Source organism: Gorilla gorilla, chromosome 19, assembly GCF_029281585.2.
Source record: "Gorilla gorilla gorilla isolate KB3781 chromosome 19, NHGRI_mGorGor1-v2.1_pri, whole genome shotgun sequence".
Classification (NCBI taxonomy): Eukaryota; Metazoa; Chordata; class Mammalia; order Primates; family Hominidae; genus Gorilla; species Gorilla gorilla.
The window spans coordinates 102,975,679-102,996,295 of NC_073243.2; the positions used below are offsets into that span (position 1 = coordinate 102,975,679).

A 20,617-nucleotide genomic window follows, 5' to 3' on the forward strand; every position below is an offset into this window, starting at 1 on the left:
TCCAATTCTTTCATCTTTCTGAGGTTACAATAAAAGGTTTTACAGTCACTATATCATCTTTTACTGTATTCCAACCTTTCCTAACAGTACTTGAAAGGACTGTGAACGCTATTTCATATTTTTTGCATCTTTTGCCATTAAAAGTGACTGATTTCCAAAATCATCCAGTTCCTGTTCTTTTAGTTTAATAATCCATTCCTCAGTCTTTCTTTCTTCACCTACATTTCACTGTAAGCAGCATGAAGAGACCAAGCAGCACCTTCAACACTTTGTTTGGAAATTTCCTTAGCTATGTAATTCAACTTATGTGTTTTGCCTTTCATATTAACAAAGGTAGCAATTTTGGCAGTTTTCACCCATTGTGTAATGTGATTCTCCCTTTTTCCAGTTCCTGATAATATATTCCTGTTTATTTTTTAAGTTTTTACTGTGGTTTTACACACACACACACACACGAAAAACATAAATTTGCTACTTAATCATTTATAAGTGTGTAATTCAGTGACATTATTGACATTCACATTATTGTATAACCATAACTACTATTTCCAAAACTTTTCATTGCCCCAAACATAAACTCTGTAATTGTTAAGCAATAATAACTATTCCTTATTCCACCCTCCTCCCAACCCCTGATAACCTCTAATTTATGTTCTGTCTCTACTAATTTGCCTATTATAGATATGTCACATAAGTGGAATCCTATAGTAGTTGCCATTTTGTGTCTGGCTTGTTTCACTTAGCATAATGTTCAAGGTTCCTCCATGTTGTAGCATGTGTCAGAACTTCATTCCTTTTGTAAGGCTGAATAAGATTCAGTTGTATGGCTATACCACATTTTGTTTATCCATTTTTTTCATCAGTGGACACTTGGTATATTTTCATGTTTTGACTATTGTCAATGCTGTACTGAATATTGGCATATGAGTATCCATTTAAGTCCCTGTTTTAACTTTTTTGTGTATACTGTATATCTAGGAGTGAAATTGCTGCATTGGATGTTAATTCTAAGTTTATCTTTTTGAGGAAACACCATGCTGCTTTCTAAAGAGACTTCACCAATGTTCTTTCCCAAGAGCAATGTATGAGAGTTCCAATTTCTCCGCATTCTTGTTATTTACTTTTGTTTTTCCTTAATTTTATCCATCCTAGTAGGTATGAACTGGTATCTCATTGTGGTTTTGATTTGAATTTCCTTAGTGACTAATATTGTTGAGCATCTTCTCATGTGCTTAGTGGACATTAGTGTATCTTATTTATAGAAATGTCTATTCAAATATTTTGCCTGTTTTTCTAATTGTGTTTTTGTCTTTTTCAATAACTAATTTATTTTTGACGAAATTTGTAAATATTTATCATGTACAAAATGTTGTTTAAAATATGCATACATTGTGGATGGCTAAATTGAACTAATTGGCACATGCATCACGTCACAAATTTTTCTTTTTTGTGTGTGTGGTGGGAAGACCATCTGTTTTGATGTTCAGTTTTAGTTCTTTATCCCATTTTCCTCTAAACCCTTACTGGCCATGTCCTTTAAGTCCAGATTTCTACTAATGGATGATTCAAGGTGATTTAGATTTTCTTTAATGTGCTCCTCAAAATTATTCTGCTTCCTGCCATTCCGTGGCCTCAAAGCCACTTTCACATTCTAACCTCTTACAGTAGCACCACACTCCCACGTACCATGGTCTGTTAATAGTTGTTATATAATAACATTACCACAGATTTAGACATTTAAAGCACCAGGTGTTTATTTGCTCATGGTGTCTATGAGTTTTTTAATCTGGGCACAGCTTCAGGTTCTCACAAGGCTGCAATCAACACAGAGGCCCTGGCTGTGACGTCATCGGGGCTCAGCTAGAGAAAGACCTGCTTCCAAGATCATGTGGTTGTTGGCAGCCTTCAGTTCCTTGTGGGATGTCAGACTGAGGGCCTCAGTTTCTTACTGGCTGTTAGCTGGAGGCTGCCCTCAATTCCTTGACAACTGGGTCCTTCTCACCTTTTTGCTTGCTTCCTCAAAGCCAACAAGGGAGAAAGCTCTCTTGAAGGGTATTATAATCTATGTAACATAATGACAGAAGTGACATTCCAAAATCTTTCACATATTCTGTTGGTTAGAAGCCAGTGACAGGTCCCATTCACATTCAATAGGAGGAGATTACACAAGGTGTGAATTCTAGGAGCTGGGGATCATGGGGAACATGTTAGAGCCTGTCCAATGCATTCTCAAAGTTAAGAGTCCCAGGGCTCAATGGTTTTTATTAAGTGATTATTTGTCTTCATCGGTATGTTTGCTGAATCCTGTGGTGAGCCAAACTGATGTTCTTCACAAGTTATTTTTCTTCCTAAATGGCTTGAATTAAATATTATGGTAGACTTAATGTACTTGCAGTTTCTCTGTTGCCATAAAAATTTAATTATAGCAGTATGGCCCAGTAGAGAGCTGATCATTTAGAGTGAAGCAAGAAGAAAATAGTTCAGAAGAGGCCCTGATTGGTTCAGGTTAACAGAGATTGCAGTGAGCAACTAGTATGGATCTAACCAGAATGGAACATAATTTATGCATTTTATAATTTATAATAGAAAGAACACTTTATTGCATGATATAGTGCTGAGAATCTAGTCCTTATGGAATTATAAAAGGTCTTTATTTTCATAAGAGACTAGATTTGTGAAAAAAAGTGGATAATTTATAGAGAAACAGTGCTAGGTCATTAATTGACTTTTAAATACAAAATGAGAATAAGCAGTCATGGGCAAAATTAAAATCTTAATTATTAACACATCATGAGATACATCTGTGACTTGCAATGCTTTAACACAGTAGAGACACTCAAGAGCCAATAGCATTTGAAAAACATTGTAGCTCATTATTTGCTAAAAGTCTGCAGCATGTTGGGGACTAGAGAAAGGGGACCAACTGCTGGCCTATTGTGTAGATATTTTATCCACAATTAATTTTAAAAACTCTTAACCAGCAGAGATACCAAGGTAACTGACTTCCAACCTCATTGTTTTTTGTATAGCTTCATAAGAGGGGCTTCTCTCAGGGGCATGAGTTAGTTGGGCTGGGGGCAAGGAGAGGGTCAGAGGAAAACACTTTCTCACAATTGTGTAGGATCCATACTTACAGGCTTCCAAGCGCTTTGTCTCTGAGCAGTCTCTTCCAGGGTGAATTCCTAAGTGAAAACCCAGACACAAAGAGACAGAGTTAGCCTAGTAATTTCTGTTTCCCTCTGACCTCTCTCAATGCGGAGGCTGCAATTTCAGAGGGTGACACCCCAGCAGACCCTGGTGTGGCTTATTTCATGGACTACTGTAGGAGAAAGAGAAAAAAACAAGGCAGGTTATTGACAACCTTAAAATGCAGCTCAGTAGACAATTTATTAACACTGGCTGAAAGTTCCATGCACAGGTTACCCTGTGGTAGATTTTTACAATAATAACATGCTGAGCATTTTCAGGAGGGGCCTGCTGTCAGCAAATAACAGAAAGGATTTGTGTGCTATGGTTTATTTTGCTTTGGGGAAATGGTAGCTCAGTTGCTGTGCTTTTTATTAAAAGTCAGGGATTTTATAAACATTTTTGGTAAGGTTTCCCTCTGCCTTCCATACCCATTTTTTTGTTGTTGTTGTTTTTAGGAGAGGGGTTGTTGAAAGCTGAATTTAGGATCAAGTTTTCTAAGAAGTCCATGCCTTTTAAATGCTGGTGAATCAGCTTAGAAATGGAGATAGCCTACTTCTCCTTCTACCCACAGTGAGCTACACATAGATATTTTAACTAAATGCTGAGAGTTCTGATATTCTGAGTTTTCTTGACTTCCTCAAAATATGTTCTCAAAACAAGTGTCAATTTTCTCCTGGAATACTCCATGAACCAACACACATATTAATTTTACTTATTGGAACTCGACACATTTGCACATACTTCCTAAGATCAAATTCTTTTCATCTGTTGTATTCTCACATTTGTCTTGTCTCTCCTATCTAGAGGCCATGATCTCTTAATTAGAAGGTCCTTTCCCTTCCCCTACTACGTGTAGGAATGTCCAGTGGCCCTGAGCTCTGAGAATAGGACCCTGGGAGACTATAGTTACCACCTAAAGAGGAAAACCTTACGTTTCTGTGTTATCTTAAATGTGGAAAAGATGAGGAAGAGTGATAACTGTTCAGTTCCATTGGCTACGCTCAAATGTGTAAGTTTAGACAAACTAAACTGCTTGCCCAGTTGGTTCTTGACTCTCCGGAGGCTCCTTCACCCCCTACACATCAACTATCTCTACCTGGAAGTAAGAGTGCCTTCTGCCTTCCACTTTCAGTTAAGAGGCTGACTTTGGACTCCACTGTTTTTGTTTTGTTTTCTATACAGTCACACAGTTGCCATATTGTACTTTCACTATACGAAGCTCCATCTCCACCACTTCTTCTCCTTCTTTCCAACACCATCGCCGTTTTCTAGGTTGGAGTATCTCTCATTTGAATTGTTGCAATCCAGCGTCCTCTAGTTGCTGTTTGTTCTATGGGCTCTTCCTGCTGCTAAACTGCCCTGTCTGGGGAGATGCAGACCCCATACTGAAATATGAGGAGCTCCTCGAATCTCAGGGGCTCCAGAGAATAGTCAAGATGAAGCACCAACTCCTGGAGATGAGTCTGCCATCTAACTCTCATGGAGTTATTTTGTCTCTGGAGCTCTGTGGAACTTTCCTGATTTCTCATAAAGTTCCAGTTTTCCACTGTATTTGGTAAAGATAGATCATCCCACTCCCTGTTGCCTTTTTATGTTTTGTTCTTCTCAATGATCTTTCGTGTTTTACTCTTTCCATTTCTACCTTCCATTATTTTCCAAAATGCTGACAGGGGTTCAGTGTGCCCCATCCCGTCAGCACCCCTCAGCTTGGCCTTGCTTTCTACTTTTCACACTGTCCCTGTTTCTGAAGCCCTCACATTCCCCATGAAATTTTTCTGGTTTGACAGGAAAACAGTTCCATCTTACCAGCATTTACTGTCAGGAAACTACACTCTCCAAGTTTCTTTTCCTGGTGGCTGGCTACCATTTGCCCCTATTTTCAGTTCCAGAAAAGCATTTACTTCTGCATAAATAATTACAGTAATGCCACTGTGTATTAAGATAGTTTTGCACATCCTGAGCTGTGTCCATGTCCCTGTGTTTATTTTCGAATGTGAACACCTGTGATCAGGAAGCCCTCTGCAATTCCTGTTGCATAGGCCCTGCAGGATTAAGCCTTTATTAATATTGATGACAATAAAGGTGACTGACTTACACCAGCAGATGGGAACCTTTGCCTCTTGTTTCTTAAGGCAGATAGCCTGGCAAGAGAGGAGGGCATGAGAAAAAGTTGTGCATTCTAGTATTCTCTAGAAGGTAAATTTGGGAATTTGGGCTTCGTAGATGGACTATGAATCACCAAGTGTGTCTCACTACATTTGGTGCTGTTCAGACTAACCTCTTCCTTTCTATGAGCTGTAACCTGTAGAATGCCAGGCTGTTTCCTTTTTGTTTTTTGTTTGTTTGTTTTCCTCACTTCATTTCATTTCACTTGCAGTGTTAAAAATTGAAGAGAAATATGACTCATGATAAGGATAAAGGAGGCTTTGGATATTTGGCTGACATTTGGAAAAATATATAGAAGTACAGAAGTGTATTCAAACACTGAAAAATAGAACTAATATTTGTAAAATTGTATAATAATTCAATTCTTTTTGAATAACGGGTGGTCTTTTAAATTGTTTGGCATTCTTCGGAGAGCCTACAAATAAATTTAAAAGTAGAATAGCTTAAGCAGTATATAACTCGGGCCTTCATGCTAATCCCATGCTCTAACTTTTCTTTAACTTATCCTAATATAACTATGGGCTTATTTGATTCAAGAATGAGAAAGGAATTCCAAGTAAAGCTATGCTGACTTTGTATCTGTAATCTGCTTTATCTTTCAATGTTTATGTTCAGAAGATAAATGCCCTGCCTAGATATTTTCTGTATACTCTTATTTTTGGGTGTCTGTTTGAAGGGTTTTGTTTGTTTTTCCTTTAATTGGCTGCACAGGAAGATCCATCCTGCATTGTGAGTTTAGCATTTTCTTCATTGTCTGCCATGCATCCCATTGTCTGTGCACACACAGCATGGCCAGCACCACATCTGCCTTCTGTATGGTGCAACTGCTCAAAATACAAAAAGCTCCTCCACGCAGAGCATGCCCATGTGTTCAACATCTGGTGCAGGGTTGGAGATGGAAACGTCAGTGGTTTCAAGTGGCACTAATTAGTTTCCTTGTCCTTTTGGTTTCCTCATTACAGATACTGCAATGAACATTTGCTATGTCCCCCACACATGTTCTGGACAGGCTGGGGTCCTTGGGAACGGTGCACAGCCCAATGCGGGGGTGGCATTCAAGCTCGCCGCAGGATCTGTGAGAATGGGCCTGACTGTGCAGGCTGCAATGTGGTGAGTAGCCTCCTTCTCACACCCAGCCCACAATCCAGAACCAGGAATACAGACTCAATACACACAAAATTCTCTGCACACACTAGATGTTCTGCAAACAATCAGTGTTCTGCACACACTAGAGGCTCTGCACAAATTTGGTACACTGCAAACACTAAATGGTCTCACACACACTAGGTGCTCTGTACATTCTAGAAGCTCTGCAAACACTTTATGCTCTCCAGATACTAAATGCTCTATAAATATGACATGTCCAGACACTGGATGTTCCCCATACAATAGATGCTCTGGAGGTACCAGGTCCTCTCACACACTGTATCTTCTGCAAACATGAGATTCTTGGCAGACTCTAGATGTTCTGCAAACACTAAGTGCTCTGTAAACACAACATGGTCAAGCACTCGATTCTCTACACACATTAGATGCTGCAAATCATGCAAGTTTTTCAATTTAATTAGAATATCTGGAGAAAATACTTGAAATTCAGAGTATCCTGGAGGCTTCGTGAATTAAGTATTCACATATGGGATAAACTGTCCCAGGAGTTTTTCTGTTCTGATTTCTGAGTCACAAAGCCTTCAGCCTGCTTATATATGGCCACTCTATTCGGTTTGGGACACGGAATAATATCCCCATATCAGGCCTGCACCAAGGCATAGAACATTGTGGGATGAACTGGACACACCCTGGGGACTGAGAAACTATATGGAGCCATTGTTAGAGTAAGTTGGTGCCAATGCAGAGAGGATAAAAGAGAATGCATGTTTTTTTTTTTTCTCCTGCCTTTACGGGTTATATTTCTTTTAACGCTTTAAACTGTCAAATAAAATTCCTCTTGGACAAGCTCTTTTCAAAAGGCTTGCTTTTGCTGTTCCTGCTTCTTCTGTAAGAGTAACAGCATTTCCCCTCACTCACCTGCCTCTGGTGCTGGCTCCACAGAGTGGACACAGACAGTGGCAAAAGGTTTGATGGAGAAGCTCAGCACGAGAAGGTCTGGCTAAATTCCTTCCTCACTGATCTTTCCAGTTGGCCTTTGCGGCATCTTTATCCTTTGGTTTGTGAGGCTGAGCAATGCTTTTGTGCTGCTGTAAAGCCTGCTTTTTTGACATGCAAAAACCACACAGCCGAGATATCCTTGGGAAATTCAGAGAAAGGAAGAGGGATATGAGGTGCTTTGTCAGATATTACACCAGACCCAAGGAGATTTCTGTTATTGGAAATTACAATTAGATTTCTTCCCCTTCACAATGGAAAAGATACTGTCGTAGCTCTCATATAGTCTAGTACTGATTATAAAGACACTTCTTTCCAGATCAGCCTGAACTAACTGTAGACCATGAAAAATCTTCATTACGATGTATATTTATTGATATTTCAGATGCTGACATTTAAAACTATTTATTTTAAATAATTTTAAAATGACAAATTTATGAACACTCACATGTTCTAAGAAAACCATTCAAATGGGACAACTTTCTATTTTGCTGAAGAATGTCATGTTTTGTTCCTGGTGGCATGATGTGTGCCCCCTGAGGTCTGCATTGCCATGTCAAGGTTTGTCTCATTTGCTGGGAAACCACAGGAATGGATGATCTGGGTTGATCTCACACCCTAGTTTCTAAATACATTGCAGTGTGAAAAATTCAGAGAACAGTCCACATCATTAATTTTCTCATTGTTAATTGACTTTTATAATTACCTTCAAATATAGCTTAATGAATGAAAAAAGTTATATTAAGCAAGAATGTAGCATTTTTATGTAGTTCCTGTGTGTATGTGTGACATACATCTGATGATAAATGTAAAAATTGAAGGTCTTTCTAAAATATCAATGTATTTATTGCTTTATTTATTATAGAATTACAGTTTATGAAACAAATGTAACCACTGCTTTCAAATCCAGAAAAACACATATGTCTCCAAAGAGACTATTGTCACTTTTTGGGAAATTTAAAGGTTTGTTTTTCTTTTTGTTTTTACCACCAAACTTAGCCTTTTGGTAGCCTACTTCTAGGAAGGTGTTATTGCGGCAATGAGGAGCAATCTACTTCTCAGTGGTAGGAGTATATTTATTTTTCTTCTGACATGGCTTCTCCCATGCATTTTGGTTTCTGTCTATCCTAAGGCAGGAATGCCAGCTCACACTAATTGAGGAATGCAGGCAGTAGAAAGGAAGGGCTCGGTTTCTTTGGATTGTTTGGAAGATCTATACTGTCAGTTGAATTCCTAAGAAGTTGATTTAAAAATGATAGTTACCTAGCTAAAGCAACATTTTTGGTCTTCATATTCTAGCTGCAGTTCGTAAATCTTTGTCCACAAAGGGTTCGGTTTTTATTGAGTTCTATTATCAAGATAGTAGCTGTAAGTATAAAAAAAGTATTGATTTTTGAGTCATGAAGTGACCATCTGCTTGCCAGTGTGTGGCTGGATAACAAGAGGTGACATTTCTGAGTCTCAGTGTCATCCTTGGAGAAGGCGGTGATGGTTTTTCCTACTGAGAGCTCCTGTATCAAGGAGGGTGCCATCCGTAAGGTCTGGCAGGTCTCACGTTTGAGTGCTCCTTCCTAGTCTCATTTCTTTAATTGTTATCCATGGGCTTCAGCTGCTTCTCTGAGCTCCAGCTTATTAAAAATGGGAGTCAGCTAATGAAATGTCATTTATACAATACAGAACATGTTTGTGGAAAGTATAAAAACCTCAATTTCCTGATTATTATAGCAGTTTATGAAAAAGAAAGAATGGATTATTTCAAGTTCAAGTATGCATTGGTTAGAAAAGACTCAAGAATCTTTGCTTCTGCCAACACTTTAAAGCTGAAATTTCATGAAAGGATTTTCCCAGCTTCACTTGTGAAATTTCTACATCCTTGTCTTAGACTAAGTCACCAAGCCTTTATTTGAATCTCAATAAAGAGGCAGTGAAGGACCCTTGCCAAGAGCTATTAGTTCTCTCCATGAATCCCTACTCGTAAATTGCTCAATGTCAAAAGCTTGGGAAACCCGGAGACTTGGATTAGTTTGGGGAGCTGATTGACAGACACAGAGGGAGGACCTGGATCTTGTGCTGTCACTTAACTCTGTGAACTTGAGATGCATTCACTGCCCTCTGGGCTTCTGTCTTGCTCTGCAAAGTGCAGGGCCAGACCCTGAAATTGATGATTCTGTGACCCTGGCATTCCTTCTCTGGACCCTGGGGCACATGTGTCCAGCTGATTGAGGGACCACTTCTAGTAAATGTCTCTTCCTGGCCTGGTGTCTCATAGCTCCAATGAGCTCAGAATGAGACACTTAAAACACAGATGTTTACTCCCCACTTCCAAGTAGGCTAAACCCACAGGAGCATCTGGGGTCCTCTGGTCCTTGGTGCTGCTCTCCAGGTCTGCATCTCAGCCCTGCATGCCTGTGGCTTCACAGAGCAGGTGGAAGGAGCAGGGTGGTGGGTCAGAGGGGCTCTGCCTCTGAGTCACTGTGAGATTTGACCTGCTGTTCTACTTCTCCACATGGTTGTTTTCAAATGAAATATGAAGCATGAACACTCGAATGACAGAGCTGTTTAGAGGATTACACATAGTACCTAATATTTCTATATATCCTAGCCCAGTGCCAAGTCTAACATAGACATTTATAAAATAGAAATGATTGTCACTGTCATATGTATGTTTCCTTTTAACCCTATTTTGACAATAGTAACGGTAACAATTGTTGTTGGATGAAGACTTGCAAATCTCAACTTACTAGGTGATGTCAAATTAAATATTGAAATTAAGTTATAACTACACATACCGGAGTTAATATTTAATGATAGCCTGAAATCCTGTAGTACATCATAAAATAACTTTTGTTGAGTGCCTACTACATGCCATACACTGCACTAAGAGTAATTAAAATTTATTATGTTTATTCTCTCTGTATCCCTGCAAGGCAGTTTTCATTATTACCTCTGCTTGGAGATGGAAAAAAAAATCAGCCTGAGAAAGATTAATGAACTTGCCCAGTAGCAAGTTGCCACTGGGGGACTGGACCAGCATTTGAGAACTGGTCCTCTGGGCACAAATAGAATTTAATGACACAACTCCATTTGTATAATTCATTTGCCCAATGTTAAGTGATAAATGATAAGCCTTACTTTACTCCTATTTAGGTTGAAGTGTAGCTTAAAAGAAAGAGGAGCTTTTTGTCTTTCTGTAGCTCTTCTCTTGATTTACACTCTTGATTTTTATAATATTGTGATCATTTTAGACAACCATAAGAGTACCATTAGGAGATCATCATGAGCATAGGAATTAATCGAAGATAAACTCGTAATACAAATCTTAACTCTACATGTTGGCTGAAAATTACAACACATGAAAGGAAGAAAGATATAAAATGTTATGTTGTATACATAGAATTACTTCTTAAATTAATGCAACTCAAAATTTCCTCAAAGTTATAGCAGATTTACTTTATTTTTTTTGCTGTATCAGAGCTAAAGACGGCGTCAGATACAGCAAAAATAATTTACAAAGAACAGCAGACTTAGTATTTGGCAGCACTATATTTCTTACTGAAATATCATGTAAAGCATGAAACAATTGACCAAAAGCTATGATTTAAGAGAGCAACAGGGAGCATAGGGGAGATATTTATTTCCTAGATACAAAAGAACCAGACCACAGAAAGCCTGGAAAGGTCAAGAAGAAAGACATTATAATCAATACATGCTGTCAAAAGGGATTCTGTGAGGGTCAGTCAGAGTTGATATAACACACTAACATTTGTTTGTGTCAAATAATGGCACAATGGATAATCTTCAGAGCAAATGAAACCTGGCCATTGGAAGTTTAAATAGGTTGTGACATATGAAAATAATGACAGGCATTACAAAATATCACATTTTTGTGTAGCACATTAGGGTCTGCAGAATGCTTTGGGGAAGGTCGTCTCGTGTTTTCCTGATTTTCCAAATGAGAAAATCAAGACCTGTAGAAAACCAGTTAGGTACCCAGAAACCCTGCAGCTGGAGACAGCAAGACCCCGGGTCCAGGTCTTTCCACTCAGAGGTCCTGAGACAATCCAGGGTGCTGTGTCTCCCTCAGGAAGTATACGAACAAGAACAGTGAGATTAATGGGAAAGATCTAATATCTCATACCCATGAAACTAGACCATTCAAAAGCCCCAAACAGGTATATTTTGTATTTGTTTTAGCTCCAGTCGTATTTCTCAACAGTCTCAGCTGTGTTTGCCTCTGGCCAGTAATGTATGTGTAAGCCCAATTTTAAACAACCTCACTAATACAACAAAAACTATTTGAGGCTCACATTTTACTCAAGTTTTAAAAAGTAGGAGCTGCATATAGCCTCATCTGCCTAATATTACTGCTCTGATTCAGAATTAGAGTTCTGAATCCATGTTCAGGATTTTCTACAAACCACTGCTTATTGTAAATATTTTCTTATAAATTTTAATAATTGTATTGTTCTTAATTTGGTGATATTTAAAGCATACTGTAGATGATTTTTGTAGTTTTATTTCAAGAAATGTTTTAATTTCAACTTCTGACAATGCTAATGTTTTGGTAAGTATAAATAATTTAATGATATAAAAACTATATTTTTCAGGATACATTTCATAAAACATTTTCTGAGCATCCTTGTGAACACTCTTGTAAGACTCTATATCCTTATAAGACTCTAATAGAATTTTGATTTCTGGGACAATTTTATCTGTAAGTTTCCTATTTGGCTGGTATCAGGTGAGCAGCATCTTAATGTTCCATGGACAATGTATTCCTGTGGGTTTTAGAAATACTCATTTCCTGTCTTCCTAGACTTCAAAAAAGTATCTCTAGTTCCCCATTTAATTTTTAGTACTAAAATATTTTCAAGAGCATAGCAACCTCCTTGCAATGGTGTGTACTTTTATTCAAATGGGACAGCTGGCACTTCCTTTCGTCATAAAATATAGAGGAGAGGTAGCCTGAGAGAGATTGACAGTTTTACAATTGAACAGGCTGTTTTAAAATTGGCTGCTTGCTTGTTTGTAATCGTTAGTTCCCTTTATATTCATATTTGGTGTTTCCTCATTTTTGAACCGTGGCTTCCTAGAGATTCATAGTCCTGCCTTAGATGGCAGGTGGGTTGTTATGAAGAGATATATGAAAAGTTTTCTTCTTATTCACTTATTTTTGTTTATTTGGTTATGTTTGGGCAATGTCACCCCAATATATGCTAAGCTGTAGATACTTGAACATTGGCAGCTCACACTGAATTATTTGTGTTTGTTAAAGGGTTGTTATTTTACATTGGACGTAGACCCATTTCCAAGTTTATTTGCTGCCCTTAATAATACCCCTGAAACCTCACAGATGCAGACCCTATATGAATAGTAAGCTATTCATATAGGCTACTATTGAATAGGGTACTAATGCAGACCCTATATGAATAGTAGGCTATTTGTATGGCTTACTTATTGATGTGTCTGGAAGCTGTTCTTACTTTAACAAGCCGGTGGACGTGGATTAAATACAACTAAGTTTATCCATTGTTCATGAAAATACCATTTTATAATCCTAGAAAGGAAATTTTCTAAAATAAAGTTTAAGAAATACATAAAATAGTTTACTCTAACTCCACTGAAAACATACAGAATTTTTATAGATAAAAATAATATTCTTCATCACCATCATCATCATCTGTCATTATAATTGCTACATGCCAGGTATTGTTTAAAGTGCTTCTTAGGGAATTGGTGAGGAATTCCTCCCAATAATCCAATGAAGTAGTATTGTTGTTAGCGTAACCAACTTATAGATGTAGAAATTGGAGCAAAGAAGCGAGATGGTCCAGGTTGTAGGAAGTGTTGCCAGCCTCAAAGCCAGACATTTATAATGGCGGCCTGCTTGTTTCCCCCACTACGCTGTGTGGCCTCATCTAATATTTGATAAGTAATTGAAAAGGTTAAGGACTGTAGTTTTCATAAGATTGACTTAAACACCAATGAGCTTATAGAAGTTTGTTGTATCCAGCTAAATATGACCTATACGAGATTTGATAAAGTGAATGGTTCTAACTAAAAACCGAAAACAGTTAATCAGTTATTGAGATAATCCCTGGTGGCTTCAGAATGTGCATGTAACTGAGGGTCCAGAAGAATGCAAGAAACCTTGGGAAAGCCCCAGATATCTAGATGCATCTGAGAAGTGATGCCCATTTTTCTCCCTTTTTTTCACTTTCTCCTCCAAAGGCACTGCATACAGTTGTGCACTGCAGAATTCCAAAGGGAGTATTAAACATTATGAAGATGTGAGTAGCACTTCTGAAAAAGGGCAGCGCATCCTGGCTGCCACCCTAGCTCTGAACTGAGTGCATAAAAACTCAGTGTGTTTTTCAAAGCCTCCGAGACATGCAGGATCCCAACCATTATTTTGGACTATTTTCTTCATCATGGGAATAGGAGCTGAGAGCGAAAATTCTGGCATCATAGCTTGGCCCCCGTTTAAAGTAGATTTTGAGACAAGACAGGGGTTTAGGGCAGGTAGTTTTTTATATGTCGACAGCAGCAGGTGGAGAGGATGAGGGGGTGAGGCAGGAAAGAGGGAAAAGCTCCTATTAGGGTTTGTCACCAAGGTCACTGCTGCGGGCAGCAGAACTGATTTTCTGAGAAGCCTGTAGATGCCTCTCGGGAGTGCGTCACCTTCCCAGCTACCATTGGATGAGGATGCACCCAGGCTGCACTTTCACTAACCCAGCAGTCTCCTGGGGCTTCAGAGAAGACTCCCAACATGGAAAGCCACAGGAAGGGAGGTGTGTGCCCCAGGCGGATGCGTCTGGCAGAGAACTGACCACCATTTTGCCCGCAGCTGGGACCACAGGAGGCTGAGGGGCTGTGTGGCCCCAAAAGCACATACTACACCTGGCTTCGTGAAAACAAATCCTGACCATAGTAGAATGGACCAATAAGAACAGGATTTCTGAGGCTGCAGTCCAATAATTGGGGTTAAACACAATCTGGGGCCCTCCTGCCTTACAGGTCCCATGGACTGGTGAGAACTTCCCAGTCATCACATAGCCATGGATACCCATTATTAGGCCAGATGGCACTCCACTTTCTGCCAGGCATATTTATTTAGCACACGGCTTCTCCATTGTGTGGACCAATTCTTGCCTGGGACACATGAAAGAAAAGTCATTTTTCTGGAAAGGTTCTCTCTTCTCCATAGAGAGAGATACAGGAAGGGAAGGCCCTTTCTTTCTCTGCACACAGAATGTCGAGAGTGAAGCTGGAGCTGCTGCCCACTAGCTGGCAGCCTTGAGAGTAGCTAGATCAGGGAGGAGGACAGGAGCAAAGCAGGGAGACAGAGCTAAGAACACCAAGGGGCTCGTCTCCCCAAAATCCACACTTGTTGGGCACAGCCTGATGTGTGAAATCAAAAGCTCTGGTGGCTTCAGCTAGTCTGAGTCAAAATCATTCTAACTGCTTTGTATTTCCCCTCCCCTTTGTGGAAGCTACCCTTCAAATACCGTTCAGTAGCTGATGGGGAAAGACATGTCCCTCCTTAATAATTGCTGTATCTGATGGAGATGATCTAGGATTTTCAAGTGACCCATTTCCATGAAAGCTAAAGACATGACCTTGACCTTTATGAAGAAGGTTGCAGCCTGAACTCTTCCATTGCATTGTGGTTGTAAAATCCATTCACTTATATTTCCCAATATTCTTCCGTAAAGGGAATAATTGATCCCCCTTGCTGAAACTGGATATTATATCTTCACAAACACTGGAATGCAAAGTTTGTTTTCTTTTTTTTAATAAAATATCTCAGTGAAAAGTTTGAAAATATGAAAGATTGTCAAAGTGAAAATGTCACATGTTGTTAAAGGATGCTTAAGCTTTTTGAGAAAGTTAATATCAGTACACAAAATTGAGTGGTACAGCAGATGGCCACAAAAGTATAAGTTTTCTAAAATTTAGCACTGAAAGTTTCGCAATCAAGCTTAAGAATGATGTATGGCACAGATGGAGAGAAAAGAAAAATGATGGATTATAGGAATTAATCCATCAAGAGTCTGCCTCTAGGACATATAAATAATCATCTACAATCTCTGGAAATTGCAATTGGTATGGAGATCTGCAATATTTCACAAAAATGTTATATTTATAATGTTGGAAGACTCTGTTGTACATTTCTATAGTTTTTACAAATTTTTTATGCCTACAATAATTCAAATACAGTGATTGCAAAGTTAATTGAAAGAAGTTTTCATGAAGAGATTTCCTACTGTAAAAGTGACTTAAATTATACACACACACATTTTTTCCTTTATAACTTTCCAATAAATTCCATGATAAAGATTATTCAATACTTGATATTAAAATACCTAGAACTTATATGTGGAGACACAATAATAGTATTTCAATTGTAATAATTTCTACTAAATGGCCACAATTTAAAAAATATTTTATAGGCCTACACGAGTAGACAGTACATGCAGAACGAACAGATTCTGTTAAAGGCATAGCAAATGCTCAGTCAGACGGAACCCATGTCTCTGGTTTTTTAAATGTCAGATTTTTTAACTGTTAAAAATGAGTAATTAAGAGTGACTCTCTAGATTTAAAGTCTTAATAGAAGTTTATTTAAAAACAATCAGACAATATTCTTTTCCAAATGCATCTTCTGTCATTGATTGTAGTGCTGCTGACGGATTTGAGCTAATCAATTGATTATCCATAAAGAACACTCACTGGGCTTTTTAGTCAATTAAATGTTCCCTTCAAATTGGACACGTTTTTGGTCAATTTCTGTAGCTCACCTTGTCTACTTCTGATTCTACCGAGCACTTGCTACTGAAATTAAAAGACAGTAGTCTCCTGGAGTAGTGTTGCTTGTTCATTTTATTTATTTATTTATTTATTTATTTATTTATTTATTTATTGAGACAGAGTCTCACTCTGTTGCCTGCAGTGCAATGGCATGATCTCAGTTCACTGCAACCTCTGCCTCCCATGTTCAAGTGATTCTTCTGCCTCAGCCTCCCGAGTAACTGGATTACAGGCACGTGATACCACAGTCAGCTAATTTTTATGTTTTTAGTAGAGACGGGGTTTCATCATGTTGGCCAGGCTGGTCTTAAACTCCCGACCTCAAGCGACCCACCTGTTTCAGCCTCCCAAAGTGCTGGGATTATAGGCATGAGCCACCACACTCAGCCCTTATTTTTTAAAAAGAGATTTGGCTATCCAGCCAACTTAAGTGATGTACTGATGTTGTCCCTCTTACCAACAGCCAAGTACTCCCTTTTTGTGTTGTGCGACTTGTAGCATCAAGGCTGGGCTCTTGTATTCATTTGCATCTTTGTATAGCTCATTCTACCTTTTAAAGTCCTATTTCAGTCCATCACCTTGCTGTACAGGCTGGGCCATGGTTCCAGGAGATATTTCATGCCATATGGCACTTGGGCCATGACTGAGTGAGAGTAACACTCTCCCCACCCCAGGATCCCAATCTGAAGCCTGTGGGTCTAATTGATATTAGCTCTGCTCATTCAATGTACAGAAAAGGCAGAGATCACCTGAGACATTACCCATTGTAGGTTCCATATTGCAGAGGCCAGCATATTGCCTCTCAGCAGACTCATTTCCAATACCTTTCGAAAATGAAGTAAGTAGAGAATTGAACGAAAAGCTTCAGAGACATACATCTGCTCAAAGATATTGTCATCTCCTTAATTGACTATGCTGCTTATGGCGTGGTCTTCATTTGGTTTGTTCAGGTTCAAAAGCCCTGCATACATCATAGTATTAAGAGAGGTTTACCTGAGCTCACACTCTGTACCTAGAATCTGAGCATTTTGGTTTTTTACCCATTTTTATTCCACCATTTATTTAATAAAGAATAAGCTTCTACCCTGTGATGGACTCTGGGGATACCAGGGTAAATAAGGGAAGTGTGGTCTCTACTTAAACCTGGGGCAGTATTACTACTTGTGAGGCTTAAATCAAAACACTCTGGGTACCTGTCTTTTATTTACATTGTTTTGGTGTGTTGATGCTACTGTTCACAGTATACTTTTTCCCCCCTCTTTTTAAAGTAAATTTTATCGTGTATATTTTAGATATACAGCATGATGTTAAAAGGTACATATAGTCATATGATTACTATAGTGGAACAAATTAATATATCCACCTTCTCTCATAGTTACTCGTTTTTCCTCTCTATGATGAAAAGTCTACTGTTTTTTCATCATAGAGAGTACCTGTCCTAACAGGCGTAAGGTGACATCTCATAGTGGTTTTGATTTGTATTTTCCTGATGACCAGTGATGTTGAGCAGCTTTTCATGTACCTTTTGGCTATTTTTATGTCTTTGGAGAAATTTCTTTTCAAGTCCCTTGACATTTCTTAATTGGGTTATATATATTTTTTTATCATGTTGTATGAGTTCTTTATATACCTTGGATATTAATCCCTTATCTGATGTATACTTTGCAAATATTTTTCCCAACATGTAGGTTGCCATTTCATTTGGAAACAACTTAAGTGTCCATCAGTAGATGAATGGATAAAGAAGCTGTGGTACACACACACACACACACACACACACACACACAGTGGAATATTATACAGCCTTAAAAATGAGATCCTGTGATTTTTCACAGCATGGATGGATGTGGCACACATTATGCTAAATAAAATAAACCAAACAGAGAAATATTGCATTATCTCACTTAGATGTGAAATATAAAAAACAAAAGGTCTCATATATGGAGAGAGAAAATAAAACAGTGGTTATTAGGTTGGCAGGAGAGTGCAGGGGGAATGAGGAGATATAGGTCAAATAACACAAAGTAGCAAATATGTAGAATGAACACCTTGAAAGATCTAATGTATAACATTAGGACTATAGTTAATGATGATGTGTTGTATTCAGAAATTTCCTAAATGAGTATACCTGTTAGGACAGGTACTATAAAAAAGACAGGAGATAACAAGTGCTGGTGAGAGTGTAAAGAATGTAGATTGTACTCTGTTGGTGGAGATGTAGGCCGGTACAGCCAGTATGGAAAACAGTGTGGAGATTCCTTAGAAAATTAAAAATAGAATTACCATAGGACCCTACAAGCCGTCTTCTGGGCATATACCCAAAGGAAATTAAATCACTACCTCGTAAAGCACCTGCTTTCCCATGTTCACTGTAGCATTATTTGCAATATGCAATATAATCTTAATACCAATGTTCAATGAACAAGAATGAGGCATGCTATAGGAACAGTTCACATGTTTATACAAATGCAGCCAGAGACTTTCAAAATATGTTTTGATTGCATTATACTCGTTTGGTTTGCCTCATGGCAAACCATGCTTCCTTTTTAGAAGTGACAGAAATGCTTAATTATATCAACAATATGTTTTAATTTGTGTTTTGCTTAAGATTTGCAGTTTCCATTTTTAAATTACTTCATCTGAGTGCCTCCAATGGTATTACTGAACATGTGTCATTTCAGTTGTTAAAACAACTTGCACACATAATAATTTTTGAGGCAACTTGTAATTAAAGAAGAAACAACAGGTGTTGGAGTGTGAAAAATTATTTCAAAACATTGACTATTTTTTATAGATTCCATTGTTTCTTTCTTCCCAAACACTATCCCTTTAGTAATCCTAAAAGTTTTTAAGAACTGGAGCCTAGTTCAGATCTCTTCTACGTGAATGTGAGAAAGGGCACAACAGCGGCTACTATATTTTTATTTTTAATTTTTTTGTGATACTTTAAGTTCTGTGGTACATGTGCTGAATGTGCAGGTTTGTTACATAGGTATACATGTGCCATGGTGGTTTGCTGCACCCATCAACCCATCATTTGCATTAGGCGTTTCTCCTAATGCTATCCCTTCCCAGCCCCAGACCCCCACCAACAGGCCTCAGTGTGTGATGTTCCCCTCCCCATGTCCATGTGTTCTCACTGTTCACCTCTCACTTATGAGTGAGAACATGTAGTGTTTGGTTTTCTGTTCTTGTGTTAGTTTGTTAATATTTCTAAAGAGGAATACAAGGTTACATTTAGAAGCCTTCAAAATATGTCAATATAAGTAAATAAATAGCTGGTTTTCTCTGTGGCCTGATGGTGTGCCACAGTAACTGTCATTTCTGAACACTTGTCCCTTCATTTCCCTCCATGGCATATTTTTTTTCAAGATCTATTTGACTTGAAGAATCTCGTGAGGTTCTACTGTGGAAGGAAGAGTTGCAAAGAACACTCTTCACATTCCATGTCACATTCCTACAGTATTTTATAAGCCGTGCTGCGTGAGAAAGTAACATCCCACACACTATTATTTGGCATCTTGCTTCTATCATGATGTAAAGTGTTTTCCACATCTGTTTCAGTCTATCCTAATCCCACGAAATTGCCCTATTTGAGATTATTAGAAAGCAATCCTTGAAGGACCTCTAATGTCATTGTGTGGGAAAAATGACAGTGACTGAAAGAAGGACTGTGAAATCTGTCTTATAAAATTATTCGGGCTCTGCACATAAAGTCAGAAGCTCTGGAACAGTAAGCCTCTCAAACTCAAAAGAGAGAGATACAAAATGGCAGAGGCAAACAGATGGAATCCAGACATTTAGAGGAGCCTCTGACATTTGCTGGGCAGTTTTCATTATGAAGCTCATTTAATTGGTTTATTTCTCTTATCTTCTTGCAACTGCTAATAGCTTTCAGTAATAAGGCCTTGACGTCTGAAACTGAAGAGGAAGAAAGAAACTCTGCCTGTTACATGCATCATCTTTGATCATTAATTTCTCTAATGCTTGGTGTGATCTCACATGATACTGTTCATTTTGAAATAATTTTGCGTGTGGAAGAAAAGAAAATTCTCAATGACTTCAATGACTGATTCATGTCTGTGGTACTCTGCAGAATTTTCAGATCTTTCATCTATGTATTTAGTCAATGAAAACATGTTGACTACATACTGTGTGTAAAGAATTGGTGCGAGGGAACCCAGGTAGATGGATACAGTAAACTTTTTCAAGGAGCCTCCTTTCTGGCTTAGGAGAAAAAAACATAATTCAAATTGCTAAATAATAACGAAGTAATAAATGCCATCAGAGCAATTATGAGAGAACACTGAGTGGAACATGAGGAGGAGGAAGTGAGGGTCAAGGGCAC

At 38.4% G+C, this 20,617-nt stretch overlaps 1 protein-coding gene across 3 annotated transcripts in view; it reads left to right on the plus strand.

Moving 5' to 3' along the window:
* SEMA5A (semaphorin 5A) overlaps positions 1 to 20,617 on the plus strand; it is a 512,105-nt gene that overhangs the window by 426,425 nt on the left and 65,063 nt on the right. For all 3 annotated transcript variants that reach the window (XM_031003381.3, XM_055367948.2, XM_055367947.2), the window contains one exon: positions 6,318 to 6,465. In XM_031003381.3, coding sequence (XP_030859241.2) covers positions 6,318 to 6,465 — 148 coding nt within the window. The remainder of the gene's footprint in view (positions 1 to 6,317; positions 6,466 to 20,617) is intronic.